A 25,473-nucleotide genomic window follows, 5' to 3' on the forward strand; every position below is an offset into this window, starting at 1 on the left:
CGGGGCGGGGCCCGGGAGTCTGCATTTCTCCCCAGCTCCCGGATGGAGCTGCTGTTGCTCATCCAGGGACCGTGCTTTGTGAAGCCAAGGGTCTAAATCACTTTCAACTGAGCAATGGTCCACTCATATGTTTTCTTGACCTCTGAAAGTTCTCGTTGCCATCCAACAGCAGCTGACAGCGTCCAACTTCAGCTCCTCAGAGCTACAGACCTAGGAAGCCAGTTGCCCACCGGAAAGCTTCCCTTGAGATGACATCCGATCTCCTCAGACTCAACATGTCTAAAACTGAACTCATCGTCTTTGTTCTCCAAGCCTAGCTCTCTTCTGGTCAACCCTAGCTCAAGGGTCATCCCAACACCCATCCGGGTACACATGCCGGACATCTAAGAGTCTTCCTCGGTACTCACCAATCCGTCGCCAGCAGATCCATACCAAGCTGTGCGAATTCGACATCTTCGACCTCTCTCAGACCCATCCGTTTCTTCTACTCCCTCTGCCTTTGCCCGGTGCGTGCTCCTGTCATCTCTCACCTGAATTATTACACTGGGCTCCCAGTCCCCTCCACATCCACTCTGTTCCTGTCACAGCAGCCAGACTGACCTTTTACGACCCCAGTCTGTTCCCTGGGGATAAAAATGCTCCGTGGGGTCACTTGGTTCTGAGGATAAAGTCCAGAATCCTTAATGCAGCCTCGAAGCCCTCAGTGGTCCAGCTCCAGTAGACCCCCTCGTGCCTTCCTTGCCCTGCCCTCACGCCGCTCTGTGTTCTGGCTTCTCTCATGCCTGGGAAAGCGCCCTGCTCCTTTCCACCCCAGAACTTGCGTTCGTGCTCTTCCCGCTTCTTGGAAAACCCTCCCTCACCCATCTTTCTCTCCCTTTACCAAACGAATTCAAATCCATCCTTCATATGTAAGTTCCGGAAGCCATCCCTGCACCCCACCCCAAGCCTCCATCAACAGCCATTGTTTGCTCTGCTAGCACTTTGGAAGTAAACCATTTGGTTGATGTCCCTTCCCCCCCCCCCCCCCCCGCCCATAGACTAAACTCCATTAGAACGTGGATCGTGCCTTAGCCCGCCACGGAGTCGTCAGCACCCAGCACAGTGCTTGGGACCTCGGAGACACTTGGTGGGCACTGAACATGCACTAATGGAATGAAGTAGAATAAAAGAATGGACAGCTGCTCCCTCCCTCCCAACGCTGTCATCCACTTAACCGACAGCTTCAATGAGACCAGGCCTTCAAGACACCCCAGTAACAGAGATGATGATGGGAGCGGGGTTGTGGGGAAGTGTCTCGTCTGAGTGAGCGCCAAGCGGGGCCTTCACATGGACCCGTGCTCACTGCTGCCGCGCAGTGCGTTTTGGGTCATCGAAGGTGGAGTCTTTGGTTCTGTTGAGCGTTCGTTTTAATAACTGACTCAGAAGCCATGGACGGTTCTTCATGGCCTGATGTCTAATATCTTCAAGACCATCGTTTCCTATATTTTGTCCAGTTTTTCGGTTGTTTCCGGCAGGAGAATAAATCAGGTCCCCGTTATTCCGTCTTGGCCGCAAGCCAGGAATCGTTTTGTGAAGTTCGGTTTTGATCGTGCTGGAGTTTGGCTGCTAATGCAAGGGAGCAGGTGGAGCTGGCACAGCAAAGAGCTGCTGTGATTCTGGTCGTGGTGCTCCCACGCGAGACGCCCCCCCGAGGCTTGTGCGACACACATGACTGGGTCCGTCCCAGGCTTTCCGATTCGGTTGCGCCGGGCGGGGAGGCATCTTGAGTACATGCAGAGGTGCTCCCGGGCCTGGGACCACGCTCTGAGCGCCACCGCTTCCCAGCACGGTTCGCAGCCCTTCCCTGGGAACGGTGAACGTTTCCAGCTTTGCACGCCCTGTGCTCTCTCTGTCCTGGCTACTCCATATGCCACTGCGGGGCACAAGTAGCCACAACTTGTAAACGAATAAAGCTTTATTTACAAACACGCAGGCTTAGGAGAACTTTGGGCCTTGACTCTGAGGGTTGTGAGAGAGGGAGTTTGTTCCTCCCTTCCAGAGTGAAGAGAGAAGTCCTTCTTTCTGGCCCACGGCTAGTGTCTTTACAGAGCTGGGTCACTGCGCTCAGGATGACGTGGCAGGCAAGGCGATGTCTGCCTTTCTCGCCAGTATCGCCAACACTGTGAAATGAAACACAATGCCACTGTGGGCGTATCAAGTTAAAAGAACCCCTCTTGCCTCCTCCCGTATGCATCTACTAAAAACCGCCCCCAGAAGTTGCAGGCCCCGTGCAAAAGGAAAGTGCAGACACCCCCGCTCACAATGAGGAAGAATGTCAAGGCGGCAGTGACAGAGCATGCAGCCAAGCACGCGGCCCCGTGAGAGCACAGGTCGCATGCCTAGGAGGCTGGCCTGAGCACACGTCACCGTCATGGCCTCCACCGCCACGTCTGCCACATACCTTCCTGCCTGTATTTCCAACGAGAAATGCTGTTCATGTGAGAACACTAACAGTATTGACATCTGTGGTTAGAAAACTGATTCTGATCCGTTTGGGTTTCTCTGGGATACATGTGTGGCATAGGCCCAAACTGCCCAGTGTTTAAAGATACCTTACCCACTTAGCTAGACCTTCTAGACTGACATAGAAGGTCCAGTGGGGGTGATCCATTCACGGAAGGTCAGGTGGGCACCACACAATTGTAGCCCTGCAGATCCCTGACCAGCCGAGGTAGAATACCCTCTGCATCCAGCTATATTATTTCCTACATAGTCTTCCCGTGTTGTGTTCCAGAAGCTTCTACTCACATTGGCCGGCAGGGTCCATAAGAGTTTTGTCTTCCGGGGGCACCTGGGTGGCTCAGTTGAAGCGTCTGCCGTCGGCTCAGGTCATGATCCCGGGGTCCTGGGATCGAGCCCCACACTGGGCTCCCTGCTCAGCGGGGAGCCTGCTTCTCCCTCTCCCTCTGCCTGCCGCTCCCCCTGCTGTGCACGCACTCTTTCTGTGTCAAACAAACAAATACAATCTTTAAAAAAAAATTTGTGTGTGGGACAACAATGACCAGTGTGGTGACTTCTGTTGTGTGTGGGAACCAGTTCCTACAGCCCCAGATCAAATCATTTGCTGCAAACGTAGGAGCAGCGGTGTGTGCTGAGAGTATGAGTCATTGACGTGATCCCCCAGATTGTCCAGTCTCTGGTTTTCCCTGCTGTTACAAAACTCGACCCTCAGCATGGGGTATCTGGAGTCCTTGAGAGAGAGAAATCGGAGGGAAACTTGAGCCTTCCTCTGGTGGCAAATCTGGGACTGAATGGCATCGTTCTTCTAACCCCACTTGTCTTTCTGAGCCCGGGAGCAGCTGTGATCTTTCCTTTGAAAGAAGCAGAATGCTCTAACCCTTTGGATGAAAGACTGTTTTGAAGTGGCAGCTGTGGGTTTGGAAGGCTGGGCTCTGTCGTCGCAGGGCAGGCGCGGCGCGCCGCCACGAGGAAGGATGTGGGCTTTACTAAAACGCGTGCGCAGGAAGTCAGGAGCGTTTGATCAGCTCAAGGGTCCGTGCCAGCATGTCAGCTGTGTATGTGGCCTGCATACTAGGTCTTTCTGCAGGCCTTTCCCGACTCCTCTCGAATAGGAATGTATTCCCTCCTGTCCTCCGCTCTCCCCTTCCATCGGGCTCTCCAGCAGTCTAGAGCTTGGCCCTTGTCACACTGTGCCACAATAGTGATGTCACTTGTCTGCCCACAGCTTCAAGAGATCTCCTAGACAGCAAAGAAGACGTCTTATTTCGTATTTGCATCCCCCGTGCCAAGCACAGTGCTTAGCACCCCGTAGGGCTTCCAGAAGTACTGGATTCGGGAAATCCAAAGTCAAATTCCGAAGAACGCAGCTCGCTTTTCGGAAAATAGAAGAGGTGGCAAGTCAAAAATGTATCTTCTGAAGCAGCGTTCTGTGAGAACAGAACGTTCCGTATTTCCTGTCCCGTACGGCAGCCCCCAGCACGCGTGGCTGTCGCGCGTGTGAAATACGGCTAGTACAGTGGAGGAACTGATTTTTTTTTTTTTTTATTGGCTACTCTGTTGGACAGCACAGTCCCAGGGCCACACATCTCTGTCCAGTGGGGACCAGCTGTGACTTCGTCAGCCAGGGAAGCAGGCATTCGTCTCGTTCTTCACACCGTCCTACAGGCCGAGCACGGGGAGGGGTGAACAACGCCACACGCGGTCTACCTGCTCGGTCCGTGGTGGGACGCGAGGCTGGGGGTTGTGGTTCTGTTGCTCTGGGAGTCTGGAGAGAACTTGGCCTTTCAGTGGACTGCTTCTCCCCTCCCCTCATTCCCCAGAAATGTCTTCTGTATGCCAGAATAAGATGGAACTCTAGCGTCCTTGCTCCCAAATCCCAAGTACCCAGAGCTCTTGAAGGTACTGACTTGTAGCGAACGTGAACTGTTCCCGCCGTACGTAGTGTCCGAAATCCATTTCACGGAGGTTGGTCTTCAGGACGACAGGCAGCCACCTTTGGAAATGAAAGAAAGCACACTTTCTTATGAAGCCCTGACCTTTTTTTATTTTCCAACGAACTGAAGAGAAATGCGGTGATGAGAGTTTATAGTCCTCTCTTGTGGGTTTGGACAGATGCTGCTTTTCAGTGGGAGGTCCCTCAAAATGGCGAAGCCCATCTCCAGGGCTTTACGCTGGGTAGTCGTCCCCTGTCTACTGTAAAGAGCATTTGGGGGGAAAATCAGCTGGCTTAATGTGCTTGCCTTGAAGTAATGAACTGCTCTCGATTGCCGTTCAACGTCATAATGCATTCAGGTTCGATTTCCCTGACAAGCCATTTACTTAAAGGCCTGGATGATATAAATAGGGATGGGAGGTCAGGAGAGGTACTGACATTACCACGAAGCCACCACTGCTTTAGATGAAACACAAATGTCTCCAAACTGAAAATGTCACCCGGTTCTGTCCCTTGGGGAGAGCTTTATGGATCTCTCCAGTAAAAGTTTATTTTAAAAATGAAAAAAAAATCTTCTTAAGATGAACAGTGAATTGTGGCTCTTTCTTCATTTCACTTCATGGACGCTCATTTTGTCTTTTATCTGTTATCTTTTTTTTTTTTTTCTTTTGTTCCTTTTCCTTCAAGTACTTAAATGTCACCCACCAGTTCTGGATTCTTACTCTGAACACATATCGAGGGAAGGAGGCAGGTGGAAGTGTGGGGGGAGGAGGAGGAGGGATCTTGCACTGCTGCTGTTGCCTGGGCTGGGGAGACACTTTTATTAAAAAGATGAGGGGATTTGATGTTGACCTGAATGAAACTCAAGTGGACCCACTTGAGTGGATGTTGGTGACTTTGTACTTGTAGGGACCAAAAATACCCACCACCTTTCCAAAGTGACCATGTGGCTATTTTTCTGAACCCAGCAACAGTGTAATTACTGTGTCTGCTGCTTCTGGTTGCCCAGGAGGTCAAAGGCTGGGAGAAAGCCCTTGGCTGCTACAGAAATAGAGGTACTTGACACCCCCCAAGGTTGAGGTTGGGGGTCGCTATTTACGTGTGGAAACGCAGCTTCACTGCTGTCCTCTCTGTTGACTTTGTTAGTGAAACGATCGCTCCTCACTGTCACTCGAGCAGCTCCCCTGCCCCCCGCCAGCCCCAGGCCCATGAGGAAGCCGTAGAATTGTGACTTACTCCCTAACTATTTGTCTGCTGGTTGTGCTGCTACTCGCCCCGAGTACATTCAGCTACGTTCCCCTCTTGGAGCCCCGGGGCCCTCCCCACAGAATGTGAGCCGAGGACAGCCACCCCACCGGCCCTTGGCATGCTGAGCTGTTAACCACAGAGCGTGAGAGGGGAGATGGCAAGGGACGGCCCTCTCTGCGAAGGTGTGGTGTTGACGCAGACAGAGACATCTTGCCCGTAACCGCTGCGTTTTCTCTCCTTTGGGTCCAGGCTGCTTTGAATGCTGCATCAAGTGTCTGGGAGGGGTCCCCTACGCCTCCCTGGTGGCCACCATCCTCTGCTTCTCCGGGGTCGCCCTGTTCTGTGGCTGCGGGCACGTGGCCCTGGCGGGCACCGTGGCGATTCTTGAGCAACACTTCTCCACCAACACCAGTGACCACGCCCTGCTGAGTGAGGTGTAAGTACCTGCCGCCCCGTGGAAATGACTACCCCATGATGTTTGCAGAAGGACGAGCGAGCTCTCCTGGCAGGAAACGGTTGCTTTTCGTTCAAGCTTACTTGGATGCAGGTAGAAAAAAGCCCAAGAGAGGAGAAAGGAAAGGGCCGAGAAAGCAGTGAGTGTTTGGCCCCGGGGGCGTCTGGGGCCCAAGGCATGGTCTCCCCTGGGGACGGCGAGGTGCACCAGTAGGACACCACACGCAGTAGCCGTGCACGTGGGGGCTGTGGCAAGGCGACGGACAGATGCTGCCCACGATCACAGCGGGGCGAGTGTGCAGAGTTCCCAGGCAGCAGACGCCTCCCGGGGTCCTCACAGGGAAGGCCCGGCCCTGGAGTGACGGGGACCCTGCGCAGGACTTGCCCCAACTCTAAGTCTGCACGAGCAGTGCTCTTACTCCTGCAGAACAAATCCCAGGGCATCCTCCAACGCAGAAAAGGGGACATTTCAGGCCTTCACCCCTGAATCTCTGCCTTCTCATTCTGGAATTCTCAACGGATTCCCTTTCCTTCGTTTCCTCCAGGGCTGTCCCTCTTCCCCCGACTCCCCGAGTTTCACAGTATGTAGGTGTCTAGTGCTGGTAAGAAACTTCTCTCCCAGACTGAAAAAGGCCTGAATGAATTTTTATTTGCACAATAATGGAACGATGATGGAAGTCCTTGGGGGTTTTATTCTTCTTTTATCTGTTCGCAATGGCACCCCAAGAACTGCGCAGGGGTGGGGGAGGTTCTAAGGCAGATCGGCCACGACGAGGGCCTCGCTGAGTGCCGACTGTGCCAGGAAGGCCCAGAGATAGCTACCACGACTGAACCTGGGCAGGGTTCCCCGATCTCGCTGGCTAGGGTCTTGATGACTTCCAAGAACAGGCAGCTTAACAAGATCCCCGTGCCTGTGCTTCCCGTGCAGAACGTAGCTCCGTCAGGCAGCCCTGAGTGCTAACGGAGGGGTTCCGTCGGAGCAACAGTCACCGCCAGGCCTGCTTGGGAGGGAGACCACGGCGTCCTTCGGCCAGGGCTCCCATGCTGGCTCTGCCCCGACCGCGTGCCCTGGGCGGGGAACTCCGCTTCTGCGTGCCTCTGGCTGCTCACGGCACCGGATGCGGGTGGGTGTGGAAAGATGACAAGCGGGCCTCTGCCCCTGACCGAGCAGACTTCTCCCCGGCCCGAGAACGTGGTCCGTCTCGATCTCGGAAGAAAGGCCCAGGTTGCTGTAGGGCGGGCAGGGGCGCCTGCCCGGAATGCCCCGTGAGCCCACCGCAGCCATCCGCGGCCTGGGAAGGGTCACGGGACATGGCTCAGCCCCACGCCCTCCCTGCAGAGGCCGAAAATGTCTTCTCTTCACCACATGGTGAATGTCACTTTTCTGGATCTCGTCCTCCTTCCCACAGAATACAGCTGATGCAGTATGTCATCTACGGGATCGCGTCCTTCTTCTTCTTGTATGGGATCATTCTGTTGGCGGAAGGCTTCTACACCACGAGCGCAGTGAAGGAGCTGCACGGCGAGTTTAAAACCACCGCCTGTGGCCGATGCATCAGTGGCATGGTGAGTACGAACCCGAGCGTCTGACATGTAACCGGTGCCATGCATCTGGCTGGTTTGCTGTATTTGGTAAAAGCTAGGAGATCGTCGAGCATGGATGGAGGGTCCATGACACCGATGTTGTCACAGAGTGTTAGAGCTGGGAGTATGAAAAAAACCTCCTGCTTTTTATTGATAATAAATTAAAACATCTGGCTGGAGTACTAGGCATTTCCCTTAACATACGGGCAATAAGGGCCCCGAAGGGTTTTCAAATAGGAAGTTGTCACTGTGAAAGGAGGTAACTTCCGTATTGTCTCTGCACCTCCTTGCATTTGTCTTTGAATGCGGATTGTGGCCCTAAAGACTCTGTACTGTCATAAATTGTCACCATCCTTCTGGAAGTACCAAGCGCTTTTTCTGCTAAGCACCCAGCTGGGGATTTTGCTGGCCACTGGGGGTGTGCGAAGATGAAAACGCAGGCTCTTGCCCTCAAGAAGCTCGTAGCCGACTCCAGCCCTTGGGCTGAGTCTGGCCTGCCATCTGTTTCCGTGCGGCCCACGAGCCGAGAACGGTTTCGCGTCCCTAACTTGTTGGGGAAGGTTATACACGGAACGGAATGAACCACGTGTCTGGGCGGCCACAGCTTTCTGGGCAGGCAGCCCCACCGTGAGCTGAGGCACGGCACGCGGCCTGCAGGGCCTGCGCTCCTCCCTGGCTGGCCCTTGGCAGACATGTGCCGACCTTGAAAAAATGCTTCCCGAGGGCCGCGTCACAGAAGGAAACTCGGGGGTGGGTTGAGCGGCTGGAGTCTGGTGTGGGATGCGTCGCACTGGCGTTCGGAACGGCACTGTCACGTCGCTGGTGTCTCCCCAGCGGCTGGCGGTGTGGATCTGGCACTGGACAGAGTAGTCAGGTGTGAAGAAGACCGCCGGCGAGTCGAGGGCGCAGCACCAGCGGTGAGGGGAGGACAGCCCTGGGGGGCCGGTGGAGGCTCTGGGCCCTCTCTTGGGGGGACTCAACGCCCTCAGCACAGGGCCGCGGGCTCCCGGCGTGCCGGGCCCGGACGGAGCTCTCTGCTTCCGCTGGGGGAAGGACATACGGTCTGGCTTAAGGCGCACAGTTTGCAGTGTGTGTGTGTGTCCAGGCGTGCGCCCTGGGACACAGCGCCCAGCAGGGTGCTCAAGGTCAGCACTGTCTTAGTCCCGGGGGGATGTGTCCATGGCAGCTGCTCATCCCGGGAGGGACCCTTGGTCCAAAGGAAACTGCTGACATGCCCTGTCCCCGCTGCTTCCCTGTCTGGCCCTTGGCTCCTGCTAAGTTTCAGAGTGTTTGGCTAATAGCCTGCGAACAGAATGCAGACGGCTGCCAAGCGCAGCGGGGCCCAGGCGGAGAGGCACCGATGCCGCACACACGCTAGGAGAGGGCTTTGTGGCAGCCTCGGGTAGAAGAGGAACCAGCAAGAGCAGGGTGGAGGCCCCGAAAACGGGGGGGGGGGGTGTCCCGCGAGCCAGCGGTGTGCCCCAGCTGGAACAGAAGGGTCTAGTGAAGCAGGATGGAAGCAACGCTGCTTGGGAGGGGGATAGAGACCAGATCAGGAAAGGCCTCGAGTGCCAGCCTAGGAGTCTAAGCGCCAACGATGAACAGGGAGTGCTAGCATCCCACACCCGAAGGAGAACAAAGTCTCCGAGTGGCACGGAGGGCGGGTGCGAGGGAAGGGCAGCCCGAGGGGGGCGGGTGCAGGGCTGTGGCGCACGGTGGAGATCGCAGCCAGGCCCGCAGCAGGGCAGAGAACAGGGACCATGGTCTGAGTGGGGGCGAGCTGGCGTGTGTCAAGGCGGCTGTGTGTGCTTTCAGTGTTATCCCGTTACGGGTAGCCATCGGGGGAGATAGCGCGTCACTGAGAGACCTGGGCTGGGGTTTCTGGGAACACCCGGGCTGGAAATGACAGCCCGGTTCACGTGGTGGGCACGAACAAGGTGACACAGAGGTTTGTGGAGCGAAGAGCCCTGGCGCACAGCACCATCTACCAGGAAGACCCAAGAAAACGAGCCTTCATGGGGGAACAAAGGAGCAGTAGCCACAGATGTAAGGACTGTCGTGGGCTTCAAGGAAGGGGCCGAGGACGTGCCCCCCCCAAGGGTGCAAATAACTTGATATCTGCATGTCGCTCTTCGTATGAATGCCCACCTCCCAGTCATCTGAACCCCCAGGTGACGGCAAGTGGCTCCTCTGGGGCTGGCATCTCTGACCTGGTGAGCTCGGGAAATTTCTCTGGCAGCCCCTCTGGTTCTGCCCGGGCTCTGCCCTCCAGCAGGCGACCACACTGCTCATCTTGTACTCCGTCAGGGGCTGGGCCACGGCACGACTGCAACCAGCCTCTAACTGTGACGGTCCTCCTGACGCCACGGCTGCCAGCCGTGATGCCCGTGTGGACACGGCTCCTGCGGGGGGCCAGGCGCCTGGCTGCACCCCCCGGACTCTGCTCCTCCCGCCCTCTCTGCTCCGGGGCCTCTCTGTGCCCTAGGACTCTTTCACATCAGCGAGGTCTTGCACTGTGGCCGGGCGCTGCTGTGTTGCGGTCCTGGTCGGCATCAGCCCGGGGAGACGGCGCCCCCCGGTGGGCGTCCATGCACAGAGCGGTGTGGGCTCCCCTGAGTGGGACTTCAGAATGCTGCGGTCGGGTTTCGGTCTCGGCAGGGTCCCTGCAGGGCCTGTGTGCCTCATGTGCGCTTACATGCTGGAAGGAAAACGTGCGTGCGTCCCCGTCCATGCACGTAAGGGTGCACACGGTACGCCCCCGGGCACGTCCCCTCCGGAGTGGCACTGGCGGGACAGACACTGTGCTCCTAAAACTACCTACAGCAGGGAGGCCCCCCACTCCCTTGTTAAACCGTTCAGTTCTTGGGTGATGGGAACCCCTCCAATTCCACAGCCCCTATTGGATTGTCATTTCAATTTGGCTTTTTCAGGTGAAATCCACAGAACAAGGGAGTAAGTGAGTTTGGAACTCATAGGACGAGCTTTATCTCGATCAAGCTGTGATTTAAAAAAAAAAGATGTGACTACAACTTGGGGGAGTGCTTAATTTGGGGGAGGAAGCAACTGTAGGAGGAAAAAAAAGGAGCCTAGGGGAAAGAGCAGTCGCAAGTAGGTGTGTGGGGGGACCTCAGGCCACTTCCCCCCTCAAGGGGTCCAGTTCGTCCCAGACCCAGGGCCATCTGCCTAGTGTTGAACATTTTGGGGACGGAGCCTTCGTGAAGTCACTAAACTAGGCGGCTGGGGGACTGAGGTGGCCTGAATCCCTTGACAGCCTGTGCAAGCAAACCGAAACCGAAGCCAGAGTCAAGGCGCTAGAATCCCAGAAAAGGAAACTTAAGAACAGCGATCCTCAGCAGCCCCGCGGGCTTTCCCCAGACAGTGGCTGCAGTTACAGCCTGTTCCATAGGGTCCGAGCCTGGCTTCCGCATCCGCTCTAACGACACCTCTCCCCGAGCTCGTGGCATCGGGGCCCCTCGACCTACTTTCACACTGGTGCTGCCCCACTGAAATGGGTGTATGCCAAATCCATCTTCACAGTTCATGAAAAATTGTAATGTGCCTCAGTTTACCTCATAGCAGGTGTTAAATGGGATAGTGGAGAGTGCCAGGAGCTTGGGCCGGGTGGCTGGGAGGGGGAGCACCTGGGCCTGTGCTCGGAGCGGTTCTTGTGGACGTGGCGCGAGTGTGCACGGGAGCTTCTGGCCCCACAGGTCAGGCTCGAAGCCCCCCCCACCCCCCGCCTTTTACCTCTTTTACATGTTCAATTTTATTGAAGAAAAGCTCTGTTCCAAAAAAGCTGAAAAGCCACCCTGGGTACCTTGAACACGGTTGGCCTCATACAGGCCTGCCTCGCTTTACTGGACTTCACGGCTGGTGTGCTGTCGGCACACGGAAGGGCTGCGGCGACCCTGGGCCCGGCAGGTCGGTCAGCGCCATTCTTCCCGAAGTATTTGCCCGTTTTGCGTCTGTCACATTTTGGCAATTCTTACACTATTTCAGACCTTCTCGGTATCCTGTTTGTCGTGGTGATCTTTGAGCTGCTCTCGGCAGTGCTTCGGGGTGCCCCAAACTGCGCGCGTGTGAGATGGCACTTAACACGTGTTGCTTCTATTCCTTCTGCTCCACGGACTGGCCATTCCCCTGTCTTTCTGCCTCGGGCCTCCCTATTCCCTGAGACACGAAAGTATTGAACTCAGGCCAATTACTAACCCTACAATGGCCTCTAAGTGTTCAAAGGGAAAGAAGAGTCACACATCTCTCGCTTTCAACCAAAAGCTAGAAATGACCAAGCTTCGTGAGGAAGGTAGGTCGAGAAGCCAGAGAGGCCAAAAGCTAGGCCTCTTGTGCCCGACAGCCAAGGAATGAATGCAAAGGAAAGTTCTTAAAGGAAATGAAAGGTGTTAGTCCGGTGAACACACAAGCGATAAGAGACAGTTGTAGTGCTCTGGACAGAAGGGCAAACCAGCTGGAACATTCCTTTAAGTCAAAGCCTAAGGCAGAGCAAGGCCCTAACTCTCTTCAGTTCTGTAAAGGCTGAGGGCGGTGAGGAAGCTGCAGAAGGAAAGTCTGAAGCTAACAGAGGTTGGTTCATGGGGTTTAAGGAAAGAAGCCGACTCCGTAACATCAGAGTGCAAGGCGAAGCAGCACGTGCTGATGGAGAAGCTGCAGCACGTGACCCAGAAGATCCGGTTCAGGCGCCTATGGCAGACAACAGATTTTGCACGTAGGTGAAACAGCCTTCTACTGGAAGAAGATGCCCCCTAGGACTTTCATAGCTGGAGAGGAGAAGTCAAGGTCTGGCTGCAAAGTTTCAAAGGGCAGGCTGACTATCTTGCTAGCAGCTGACGACTAAAAGGGCTTAGTGATAAAGCAAGCAGCAGCAGCACTGGAGCGGAGTAAGTCCAATTCTGAAAGACGTTCTGTGGGTAAAACGCTATGGAACAGCACGGCATGCTGCAGAGAAATCCTGAGTGAAAGGAAGAGTCATCCGATGCAACAAACTTCATTGTTGATCAGCCAGCAGCCAACATCAAAGGCCTTCCACCAGCAAGAAGACTGACTCACTCAAAGCTCAGATGAGGGTTAGCATTTTTTAGCAATAAAGTATGCTTGCTTTAAGGTCGGTACCTTGTCTTTTCCAGGCCTAATGCTATTGCACACCTAACAGACTACAGTATAAATAGAACTTTGGGAAACCCCAAAATTAATTCGACTCAATTGTGAGGGTCTGGAACCAAACTGCAGTATCTCAGAGGTATGACTGTACCTTCAAGGGGATCATTGAACAGACCTGCCTTGAAGCATGTTAGGAAGTCGGAGGTGACCGGGAGGCCTGATGACAGCTGGGGCAGACACGCTCCGGACAGAAAGCTCCATGAGCTCTGCCCACCCTGAATAGCAAAGCTGCTGCGGGGGAGGGCCCTCAGGAAGTGCACGTGAAGGCCTAATGGTCCGCAGGGGGCGCTCTCCACGGGGGTCCTGGCCTGCCCAGTGGAGCCCTGAGGACCGCTGGAAGGCAATGTTCAAGTCTTTGTGGTGGTATTAAAAAGAAAGGATTCTTTTGAAGGGTGGGCCAGAAAAAGAAGCCTAGTCTGGAGTAGCCCACCCATAAGCACAGGGGCAACAGGGAGTGTGAAACAGCTGAAATCCACTTCTTTGAGTATCTTTAGAAATGCAAATGCTTCTGTTAAGTCTAAATGGCCTTGAATAAAAGCAAAAGCGACTTACTTCTGCAGTTTGGGGGGGTGGGCTCTGGGGACCAGCAGGAGGTGGCCTGTGTGAGCCTGTCCCGCAGGCTGACCTGAGATCCTCCAGCTCGTTCTAGCAGTATGGAAAGTGAGAATGGAAAGTGAGACCGAGTCCGCAGGTCTTCGGCATCGCCTGAAAAAAACAAAAGCCAAATTAGAATTCCAAAGCATCGCCCACAAGCTCTGTGGGTACACGTTCTGGAAATATGAATACCGTGACATGATGTTTTTGGAACAGCCTTTCAACATTCTCTGAAAACTGGTAGTCAAGGCAGGTTAGAAGTAAAGCGAAGTCCTAGGATTATATTTTTCCTGAAACTGTCCACGGTGACGTGTGAGGGAACAGGATGAACATCTGCTGTGCGTACAGAGCCGCTGTGAATCTTCTAGATGAAAGAAACGAGAGGGAAGTGGGAATTTTTATCTGACACTATGCCTTAAGCATGTGTTCAGGGCTATTTTAAACTACTACCTAATACTTTTAGTGATTTCACGGGATTGTGAAACTAGGGAAGTTCCTTTTGAGAAAGGGCTTCCAGGAGCACTTGTAACCATACTCCTCCCCGCTGTATAAAAGAAAGGCAATTTGTGAGAAACTGCTAGGAACTTAGAGTTCAGGGGCCTGTGAAAACAGCCTGAGGCTCTCGCACGGTAAGTATGGGGAAGAGCGGCAGGTAGGCAGCCATGACGAGTTTGCTCTGCAACCTTGGACGAAGGAGATCAGCGCTTGGGGAACCGGCTCGTGGCCTTGTTCACTGAGAGAGGGAGCCGCACAGAGTCCCTGAAGTGGCTTTGGGCAGTCGCATTCTCCATCGTCTAGCTCTGGAGAGCACGACCGCCCTGGCCCAGCCCTCGCTTCTCCTCTCCCTTGTCACTCTGCCCGTCGCTCCGGTGGCCCAGGCGGTGCTGGGAACGCACCCCACAGGCTCGGTATCCAGCCAGAGCTGTGTCAGCATCTCCTCCCCAGTGATGCACACCGCCCCCCGCCATGACGCTTCTTTCTCCTCCTCCTTTTCGGCTCAGTTCGTGTTCCTCACCTACGTGCTGGGAGTGGCCTGGCTGGGCGTGTTTGGTTTCTCCGCGGTGCCCGTGTTTATGTTCTACAACATCTGGTCAACCTGTGAGGTCATCAAGTCACCCCAGACCAACGGCACAGCCGCCGTGGAGCAGATCTGCGTGGATATCCGACAATACGGTACCGTCTCCTTCCGTTTCCCCGACGAACCTCTAGCCTCTCGTGCAGGTGGCTGGACCTCAGTGATTACACGGGTGGCTTTGTTACTCACCGTGATCGGTGTCATACGTTCTTCTGTTGGAACAGCACATACTCTTAATATATGCTCTGTGTTCTGGAGGGAAACATCACTCAGGCTCTTAGTTGTAATGCAAATTTTTGTTGTATTTTCAAGTATGTAGTAAAGGAAACTTTTTGAACTGTATTAATAAGTAGCAGTGCATTATAATCAGACTTCTGGACATCAAAAGATTACAGACCTTTTTTTTTTCCCACTTTCAGTTTTGTACCATTCAACTCTTTATCCAAAATATTGTGTATACACTGTAGTCCAATTAATTTCCACATCCCAATCTTTAAATCCGGTCTTTTAAAATGATCAACTGCTTGAACTTCATCTGTCCTGGAAAACACAACAAAATCCAGACATATTTTAAAGTCATCAGACTGAACTCTATAAAAGCCGGCTGTTAGGAAACTCGTTCAAGCCTGTTTTCTAATGAATGGGATACTCGCCATAGGCAGCTAAGGCTGGGTCATTTTGACAAGCCCCAGAAGGGGCCATTGCTCCTCCTGTCAATTAAATTGAGAGGCAGCCTCCTAAGTAAGGAGTTTAATGAGTGCTTCTCGCCAAGATGCTAGGGAATCCTGTTCCTGGCAGAAACAGCGAGGCAGGAGGGGAAAAAGAACTTTTCATTAAAATTAAAGACAAGATTTCTCGGGAGAGAGGATTGTTTCATTCGTGCTGCTTGTTTTTCCCATGGGGCTTGGCTTCAACATCTTCTCTTACAACATAATGAGAAACTTGCCCAGAACTGCCCATTGCAGTACTGTTTTCTCAGAATGACCAAGGTTCAGCCACTCTGGTCGTCTTGATGGTTTGAAAACAGAGCGTAAAGATGATTTTTTAAAGTATCTGTAAATGTCTAGATGTATATCATTTCCTTAAATATTTTCACTAAACACTTCTGGCCATCAGTGATCTTATTTTTAAGTCTTCTATATTTGAAATCACTGAAAGTGTGGGGCCTTGTCATTTCCCATTCTCCTAAAGCATCTCTTGGCCCAGGGCAAGGATGGAAGGGGTAAGGGACTTTTTAGAGAAATCCTTCCCTACCTCCTGGGAGAAGAATAACTTGAGCTGGGTTTAATATTTGAAAACACACCTACCACACGGTGGCACAGGGAACAGCAACCTGGTGGGCCATGGCGTGGCAGTGAGGAGTCAGGGTTCCAGTGGGAGACACGGGGGGGGGGGGCTCCACAGTGTTTCCCTTTTTAGAATTTCCAATTGGATTTACAATCTCGATGAAAATGAACATAAAAAACCTACAAAATCCAAATTACATAAACTTTGAGTATAGACTCTCAATTTCGGGACTTTAGTAGGAAGTCCATGGACCCAGGAAATGCTGTATGAGGGGGTTTGTCCTACAACTGTTTAACCAGTTTGAAAATCAGTTTTTATAAATATGAGGTCAACTAAAGCAAACACAATTAGTAGGGAAAACAATTCAGGTTTTAAGGTTCTTATGGACTAGCTGACTTTGCCCTTGCCCTGCTGTCCAAGGAGGACTTCTTATTGACTCTAAACAGCCTGGTCCACAGAGGGCAGAGCTGTGAAGTGTTGATGAGGACCAGCGAGAGCACGGGGCACTGCGGGGGGGGGGGGGTGCTAACTAATAATTAACATTCTGTTGGGATTCACTTCACAGGTATCATTCCTTGGAATGCTTTCCCTGGGAAAATCTGTGGTTCTGCCCTCGAGAACATCTGCAACACCAATGAGGTAAACCCTTCTTCTGTCAGGGCCTGGACTCAGTCCCTTGGCCAAGCAGCCTGAGGAAAGGGCCCTCGTAGGTAGAAAGAGCAGGAGATGGTGCAAATGCTAGTAAGGAAAGCTTTTCTTTGCAGACTTTTTAAGATGAAATGGTCTGTCTTCACCCCTAATTCGCCCATTTTTGACCTAGAAAATGCCCCTTTCGCATGGCCAAGCCAGTTCAGTGAGGATCCTTAGGACTCACAGAGCTCTTTGGGCAATAATTTGAGAGTGATCCTAATCTCATCCATCTGAAAATACATGTAGATTCTTCTCTTTCACCTTCATAAATATTTTCAAAGTAGGACATTTATCACAGAACAAACACAAATTAATTTTCATAGAAAAGAGCCCCTTGAATTTAAAGCCCAATTTCTCTAAAACTAGTCATGGTTGATCACCGCTTCACTATTTCTCATTCACTTATAACTGGCAGTATAGTTTAAAATCAGACCTTTGAATATTTTTTAGGCATTTGTTTAAGAAAGAATGTTCTTTTACGAACAGTCATAAGTGCACCAGTGGGAGCTTGCATGCTTAAGAGAATCCTAGCATGCTTTGGGAAAGCAGTGAGTTACTGAAATAATCAGTCCCCTGCCTCCATCGTTAGCCGGTATGGATATCCATACCAGGGAGGGCCCGGTTCCAAGCAGGGGCTCCCAACAGTGGCAGCACACACAGTGATCGAATTATACTCATGGCGGAGGCCCAGCCCCCAGCTCCTGAGATGTAATTGGTCTAGGGTACAGCCCAGGGATCAGAAAGCCTTAGAAACCACCCCCCCCCCAATCAGGTGATGGCACTGGGCAGCCAGGGAGTGCGCACTGGCAGGAAAGCAGCTCTTGAGAAAGAACAGGTGGAGGCCCGGTCCTTCCCCCTCCAGTGCTCACGTGGTGCCCTGTTCTCTCCTAGTTCTACATGTCCTATCACCTGTTCATCGTGGCCTGTGCCGGAGCTGGCGCCACCGTGATTGCGCTGGTGAGTAACAGCGGCCCCAGGCCCGGCCTAGCGTGGCTCCCCACGCTCCAGGCTCTGATGCCCGATCGGCCTTCCAGCAACACACCTCCAGGACGCAGCCTTGGTTCCACTTCGCTGGTGGAAACTTGGCCCAGGGCTAGAGTGCGGGCAGTCCTTGTTGCCTGTCCAGGCCCGGAGTACGGGTAGTGGAATCTGGATGCTGTTGGAAGGAGAGAGGGTAGCAAAAGCCGGGCTGCCCACTACCCGGGCCTGCCCTGGCGCAGAGGTGCCGATTTAGCCCTGACTTGCAGGACTTCTTCAGTCACAGATATTCATGTGACGCATTACCCATTTCTTTGCCAAGAATCTTAATTTCCAACTGGAAATATCTACATAACCTACATACCTGTAGGTTGACCTTGTTCTATAAAGTCTCCTCAAACACTGAGCCACTGTTTCTCAGGGGAAACACAGGGTTCATTTCCTGCCAGTTCCTGGTCACAACATTTTTGTCAAATGTGGTTCTATTCAAAGACGTCTTATTTCGTATAGACCCCGGCTATATTAACATCGAACAGCTCGTACCTGAATGAAGCTCCGTGGCCCCTCTGAGCCTTCTTGCTCTCCAGAGACTGGCAAGAGCTTTTCATTCAGCACTACGGTTAGGACATGTAAAGAGCAAAATCACAAAACTGCAAAAACCACCTAGCACAAACTAGACCGCAACAAGGCTGCTTGGTCACAGTCTGAGACAAGCAAGCAGCGTGATGCCTTGGTCGACCATAGCTGGGAGACTGAAGCTTAGCCTCACTCTGCGTGTCCACCGGTGACCATGACCGTGCCATGAGCTGTGATGCGTGGATGGAGGGAAACGGGTGAATGAGGAGCAACCGTAAACAGCCCCAGGGTTCTGTGGGTGTGCCTCCCGCATGGACAGCGGCAAGTCGGGAGGGCTCGGTTTGGGATTTCCAGAAACCTAGGATTGGTAGACCCAGCGGGAAATGGCATGTGCTGGGAAAGGAGTCCTTCCTTTCTAGCCCCTGCAAAGGAGGGCCTGCTCCATCCCGGCGGCGACCTGTGCTCTTGCTGAGCGACGGGCAGGCAGAGGACTGAGTGCTGCCGAGGAGGCAGGCTGGGGAAGACCGGGGAACACGGGGCCTCAAGCTTCGAGGCTCAGGCTGCTGCCCCAGCACTCTTATTCTTTCAACACCTCCAACTCTTCTTAATAAACGGCCTGAGGGCAGAGGCCCCGACTAGCAGTGTGTGTGTGAAGCGAGAGGAAGTTTGTGTGCGACGTAGGAGACCCTTCTGGGCGATGGGAAAGCAGCCACCGCGTGGGTCCTGAGCGGGCACCGGCCCTGACTGCCTGTATCTTACTGTCGTGTTCTGTTCTCTTCCCCCAGCTGATCTACATGATGGCTACTACCTATAACTATGCCGTCTTGAAGTTTAAGAGTCGGGAAGATTGCTGCACTAAATTCTAAATTGCTTAAGGCCAACAAGGAGCTGTAGGGAGCGCTCCTCCGCAGCCTGAAATCTCCCTGACGCCCCAGACTAAAGCCGAGTCTAGGTTGCTGCAGTTTGGTGACAGTAATTTGTAAATAGCTCTAGTCCGCTCATTTCGCATCGTAGATTAATAAGCTGACTTACCTTGAGTGCATTACAAAATGAGATCTGGCTACTTCCACGTTGTGAGAAGGATTCAGTTATGTACTGCCGTGGGTCAGCATCCGTTAAAAAATAGTACTCTTGAACTCTGAGCAGTATCTCTAAATGAAGTGTTAAAACTTTGTAATACCCGCCTTGTCCGTTATTGTCGCTTGCTTGATAACCAATACCAGTGCTGGAGAGGAGATGGCAGACAGATGCGTTTTCATCTGGATTTTTTGTTTTCTTAGACTCTCGAAAAAAGCCAAACATATTTTAAATTTGACTAGAAGTTTTTTTTTGATTACATGGCTCACTACCAAATACAAGCCCCTCCAATTAGCCCACCAGCTCTAGAGGACAGTGTGAAGAAAAATAGAGGGCACCCCGTTATTTTCTGTGAGAGCAGGATCTGTACGTGGGGGGGGGGGGTGTTCTCTCCGCACCCTCAGTGACCTTGCGTTGTTGCGTTTTGGTGCGGAGCCCCTGATTCCTCAGAGCCAGGTCTCACACCGCAGGTCAGATTCTGAGGGGAAGAGAAATTGTGCCTGGATCCGAAAGTCTTAAATATGTTGGAAAGGAAATATGAGGAACCGGAGACGTAGATTTTGCAGGAAAGATGAGGCAAAGGAGCGGGCAAGAAGTGTTGGCCACCTCCACTGTACAGAAGAAGGATTTGCACCTCTGTGACCCGCACTAACACGCTCACACACTGCAGGCTTTGCTTAGACGGCTTCGTTTTGCTCGTGACATTCACTTAACTTTCCCGTGTTAACTGTGTAGTTTATGAGTTACTCAAACTAAGTATCATGCGCTTGTAGGCCTTCGGGGAGTGGATTTTTATCCATAGAGAGGCAAGCTCTTTGCGTACCGCACTGATTTTAAAATAAGCACACGAGGGGTTTCCGAACGTCTACATCACTTGTTAAAATTACTCCCAGAATGGTAAGAAAAAGAAAAACAACACCTTCTCCTATTTCATGTTTGCTTTTTCTTAACAGTAACTTTGGCCATTTTTTTCAGTTCACTGTGTCTGTATACTAACTCTTCTTCAGCCTTCTACTCTTAAGTATAGTAGTAGAGCTGCTTCCAGAATCTGATGGCTCTGACAGCAGAAGGAGTATAATAACAGAATAACCCTCTCCCTTTTGACAGCAAAGACCGTGTAGTCTGCCTAGCAGCTTGCTTTGCCTTCTGACATGCTCACTAGCCATCACGCTCACCCTTCTTTTCCAGATCCACTTCCTCATGATACTGTCTTCTAACTGGGCTTACTTAAAGGATGCAAGCAAAATGCAGGCTTACCAGGATATCAAAGCAAAGGAAGAACAGGAACTGCAAGATATCCAGTCTCGGTCAAAAGAACAACTCAATTCTTACACATAAATGTTTGCCAGAGTGTTACGGCCGACGAAGTGACAGCTCTGCCCACTCACGAGACGGCTGCTCTGCAGTGCAGATGTGTCCCCAGCAAACAACCTAAACACTTCACTGTCAGTCCTTTTCTTTACAGCAGATATTGGAGGTTTCATGTTAGCCATTTTAAAAGGCAACACTTTGACAAAATGATGGTTGATCTTTCTGAAATTGGTGGCACGTTCAGTTTTATCGGTAGAGTGATCCCACCAGGAGAGGCGATGGGAATATGGCCTGTTCCTTGAGAGGGACCAAGGCTGTGCTGGCATCAAGGAACGTGACCATCAATTCACATACGCCATCTGTCCTCCAGTCACTTTACCTATATAGGGAATAAAATGGAATTGGGGGGAGGGGGAGTTCCATTTCTGACAGCTGACATTTATTATAACTTTGGCTCAAAGACAATGTGATTCGTAACAATGGACTTTTTTTAAATTAGCTGCCTTCCCTAACCCTTAAGTCCAGGCCACATTAATCTCCGGATCCAATCAGAAATCTATTTTTCAGTAATGCTAAAAGGAGCTACTATAATTCTGCTACACTTGCCACTGAAGAAGCTGGGTTCTGACTCCTTGACAAGCTTTCTAAAATCAATTTTATAATAGATTTCCTTTAATAAAATGGCCCAGTTGTCATCATTCTTCCTGGGAAATAAATAAATGTCAGCTCTGCCTTAATGAGTATTTGTTTTAAATTTCTAAGAACTTATTTTACACAGGAGACCCCAAATCCTTCATAGACTTTGGTTCCACCAATGGTTTTCCTAATTAAGAAGTGTTACCTTATTAAAATGACCACCATTCTAAACCATTTTTATGTGGTCTGAATAGCAAGTTTACAGTTTCATACCAACTATCTAAAACCTAAAACAAATAGACCACAGACCTCCTCCTCCTTTTATAGACTTGAATACTTAATTTAAATTAGGGTTGGTATTTATTTCATTTTTTAAATCTTTCCTGGAATAATAAAAGTTCGAGGTTCAGCAGAAAAAACAAAAAACAAAAAAAACCCACCTGCTTGAGTTTAAGCCATTTTCAAAAGAAACTTGCCTTCTAATTCATTGTGTTCCAGAACATTGAGTGACTGTAGGTATTGGGTGTTAGTGATGGTAACCTTTGTGTTGTTCTTTATGAAATGATACTTATAACTGTTGGGTGCATCAGTGCTTTTTAAAAGGGGCTGCATAATATAGGGTTAACTATGTATATTCATGTTAAGAATTAACTTGTGGTTTGGCTGTTTCCTGGATTTTAAAACATATACATGTGCAGAAATGTACTAAAATGAAAGGAAGCATACCTTTATCAAAATGCTATTAAAATTGAACAAGTATAATATTTCATTTGGATTCTTTTTGTTGTTGTTAATGCCTAAAAATGCCTATTTGGATCTTGACTTTTTTTTTTTTTAATTGGGAGACGCTCTCTTCTGTGTAGAACAGTTGTTCCAGAATAGCTTGTTTTGTTTTCCTGTTGCATGACAGACTTAAACATTTTTTTCCAGCAGTGGAGGTGCTGTTAGAGTCCAGTGTTCTAGAACAGGCAGTGTCTCAAGCCTAATTTTACTTTTCTAATTCTGGTAGCTCTTACCAGGAGTTTTTGAAAGTTTTGTTTAAGTAGTCTAATATTTTTTATGTAAAGAGCATTAAATTTTGCTATGTATAAATTTTTGTAACCTAACAGTGAATCAATATTTTCTATCAGTGCCAAGGGCTTCCTGTAGTTCTATTCAAGTGTTACAATAAATATTTGTAGATAATAGTCAATACTTGTGTATGCTTATTTTAAAGATCTATTTAGGTGGAAATAGTTGTGGATGTACTAAGAGTAATGCAATAAACGTATAGCTTCACTCACTTGCCTTTTTACCATACATAAATACTATCTTTCTCTGTCTGCAGTACGGTGTCATTTTTAGTACGCATTACCGAGATTTCACAGGTGTGTGGAAATCGTGTTTACAGGAGGGTGCCACCACCATCCCTACAGCTGTGAGTATAGAAATTTTCTGACTAGCGTCCACAAATGAAAGCAATTATACATATGGGATTAACACAAAGCTTAAGTGTGGGGAAAGTAAAAACAATGTTGAACCTTCCTAAGGGTCCATGTACCACTGGCTCCTTTACAACAAGGTAGAAAAGATCTAGATCTTAACAAAAAATGAAAAAGCGCTCCAGATGTAACAGTTACTCTCTAAAGCAGCAGAGCCAAGTCTGTTACTCAGGATTTCGTTTCACTATCAGTTTCCTTATCTGTGAGCATGATTACGCACTTGGATGTTCGTCATCGGAACTTTCTGAGTAAGGACCAGCTCGTGTCACTTACTGAGACACTGTCGTTTCTAAAAGAGGTGCCACCTCGGATCCTCGCCCTTCACGGTCGGCAATCAGGACCCCAGCGAGTATGCTGTCATACTACCTAATACCTTCTGGTTTTGTAGCATTTTGTGCAGTTGTTTCTTAAGCTATGTAATAAACTGTGTAAATCTGTCTAGATGAGATCACATGCTGTCTCTCAATAATTGACAGTGACCCTGCCGCAGAGCACAGGACCCTCTAGAGGGCAGAGTAGCAACTTCCTGTTTCTCCAACTCTGCCTTGTGAAACCTTTTTTTTAAATTGGTAAAGAGATGAAAATAAAGTCACAATTTAAGTCCATTTAAAAACGACAACTTAAGATCCCACAATAAAAACCTTGAAAAAAATCCTCTCAAGGCTTTTTAATGCTAGGATAGTCCTACTATTAGAAGACTTAGACCCTCCCTTTGGTAGTTTCTTCTCCTAAAGCATGACATCTTTCTCTAGCCAGTACAGGGCACATCTGTTCTCAGATGTTTGTGCAAAATTTCAAAATAAGTATTAGGATGAATAAAACTACAGAAAGTTCTGAGGAAACAAAAATAGAGTTAAGTCAGGTTTGGCCAAGAACACCCTTTTTCCAACCTGTCCCCCAGCCTTCCTCACTGTTTTTGATATTAGAACTTGACCCACCTGGGGAAGATGTGAATAGAGATGTGTTCAGGGGGTCTTGTCCACGTGGAAGTGGGCGGGGGGGGGGGTTCCACACATGACACATCATGCATCCATATCCCTTCTAGAGGATGTAGCCATCTGAAAAGGTATATAAGAAATGTCTTTAAATGGGATCTGTCCTGATGTGGAATATTAAGAATTTAAGTTGACTGAAAAATGAAGCTATCAAACACCAAGCTATGGGGTTTGCAATGAGTTACTTAGACAAGATCTTTGAAAATACAAAGTGGGGATAAACTGAGTCACATCAAAAAGTGTTAAGAAGTTCGCTAAGGGTTCTGGTCCAAGATGGTGACACAGGAGACCCCTGAAGTCCTCCCCAGGACACAGCAAATGTGCCAGTACACCCAGATGATTATTTTTTTTTAAAGATTTTATTTATTTATTTGACAGAGATAGATAGATAGAGACAGCCAGCGAGAGCGGGAACACAAGCAGGGGGAGTGGGAGAGGAAGAAGCAGGCTCATAGCGGAGGAGCCTGATGTGGGGCTCGATCCCACAACGCCGGGATCACGCCCTGAGCCGAAGGCAGAGGCTTAACCGCTGTGCCACCCAGGTGCCCCAGATGATTTTTTTTCTGAAAAAAATCCAACTAGCTGAGCTACTCTTCCGCATCTGGCAATCAAGAAAATACACACACTGAAATGGGCAGGAAAAGCTGAGCCAAGCCCTCACCATAAACCCCAAGCCCAACACGATGCCACACAAGCAGCTGGAAGCTGCCAACTCCAAGGTTCTCCCTGAAAAACAGTTTGGACCCCACGTTTAGCACCTCAACTTTTAGGACTGAGAGATGGGCCCCTAAAACACCTCTTAAAGCCAACAGGGCTTGTATCCACGAGACCAGACACAGGAGACTAACAAAGAAATGGCGCTTCGGCAGCCCTAGAGGACTATCCCCTGAGCTTTCCCCAGCAAGGGTCTGTTTGCATATGTTAAAAGCTGTTGTCTTGGAGTCCAGCTTCTACATTGAGCACACCTCTAGGGCCTGCCTGCTCTTGCCACCAGAGAACAGGGAAGCCAGGGGGTGCCTCCCCTGTCCGCGCCCCTCCAGCCTGCCCCAGAGCACCCTGTCTCCCCGGAAGGGGGTCTACACATTGTGTCTCAGCTCTAGTAGCTGCCACCCAGCATAGCCCCCGAGCACCAGGCTCTGACAGCCAGTGCTGCTTGCTTTCAGGAGCTCCAGGGGACCGCAGCAAAAAAAAAAAAAGTTTTTAATGGGCACAGGAGAAACACACCACCAACTCCCCCACCTCCCTGGCCATGGCTAAATACCTCAGCCAAGTGCAGAGGAACTCGGCCTAGGGAAGATGGGAAAAACACCCATCACACAGCTTATACCAAAAAGAGGCATAACTTTCCCAGCTGCTGAGAGTCTGGCTTCTAATTAAACTGCATCTATGTGCCGTGATCTTACCCACTGGAACACTAAGCAGTCCTGACACTCAACTAGTAGGAAGCACCAAGAACAAAAAAGTTGTCTTAGACAATCACAAAAATTTAAAAAGCAAGCAAGCGCTTGGGCCAGCCAAACTGAGCAAGTTCACTTCCTACACAAGACCACTCTCGCCTGGGACAGGTGGCTGTTTAAGGGGTAGAAAACAACACACAGAATGAAGCAAAATAAGAGACGGTGGAACGTGTTCTAAACAAAAGAGTAACACTCCAGCAAAAGACCTTAATGAAATAGAAATAGGTGACTTGCCCAAGAGTTCAAATTAGCAGTTATACAGATGCTCACGGAGGTCAGAACAACACATGAACAAACTGAAAATTCCAACAAAGAGAAAATAAGTATCAAATCATACAGCTGAAGAACACAGTAAGAACTGAAAAATTCAGGAGAGGGATCAACAGCAGACTAGAACAAACAGAAGAAAGGATCAGCAAACTTG

At 50.5% G+C, this 25,473-nt stretch overlaps 1 protein-coding gene across 4 annotated transcripts in view; it reads left to right on the forward strand.

The window, feature by feature from the left end:
* GPM6B (glycoprotein M6B) overlaps positions 1-23,043 on the forward strand; it is a 160,304-nt gene extending 137,261 nt beyond the window's left edge. For 3 of the 4 annotated variants that reach the window (XM_087860141.1, XM_045800680.2, XM_087860140.1), the window contains 6 exons: positions 5,930-6,116; positions 7,543-7,699; positions 14,488-14,659; positions 16,414-16,487; positions 17,430-17,495; positions 18,878-20,372. In XM_087860141.1, coding sequence (XP_087716267.1) covers positions 5,930-6,116; positions 7,543-7,699; positions 14,488-14,659; positions 16,414-16,487; positions 17,430-17,495; positions 18,878-18,958 — 737 coding nt within the window. In that variant the 3' untranslated portion in view covers positions 18,959-20,372. Of the gene's footprint in view, positions 1-5,929; positions 6,117-7,542; positions 7,700-14,487; positions 14,660-16,413; positions 16,488-17,429; positions 17,496-18,877 lie in introns of all 4 variants that reach the window. The other variant, XM_087860142.1, reaches the window with a different exon arrangement.
* The last annotated feature ends 2,430 nt before the right edge of the window (positions 23,044-25,473 follow it).

The sequence above is a fragment of the Ursus americanus genome, chromosome X (genome assembly GCF_024610735.1).
Source record: "Ursus americanus isolate L20-20 chromosome X, mUrsAme1.1.p, whole genome shotgun sequence".
Taxonomy (NCBI): domain Eukaryota; kingdom Metazoa; phylum Chordata; class Mammalia; order Carnivora; family Ursidae; genus Ursus; species Ursus americanus.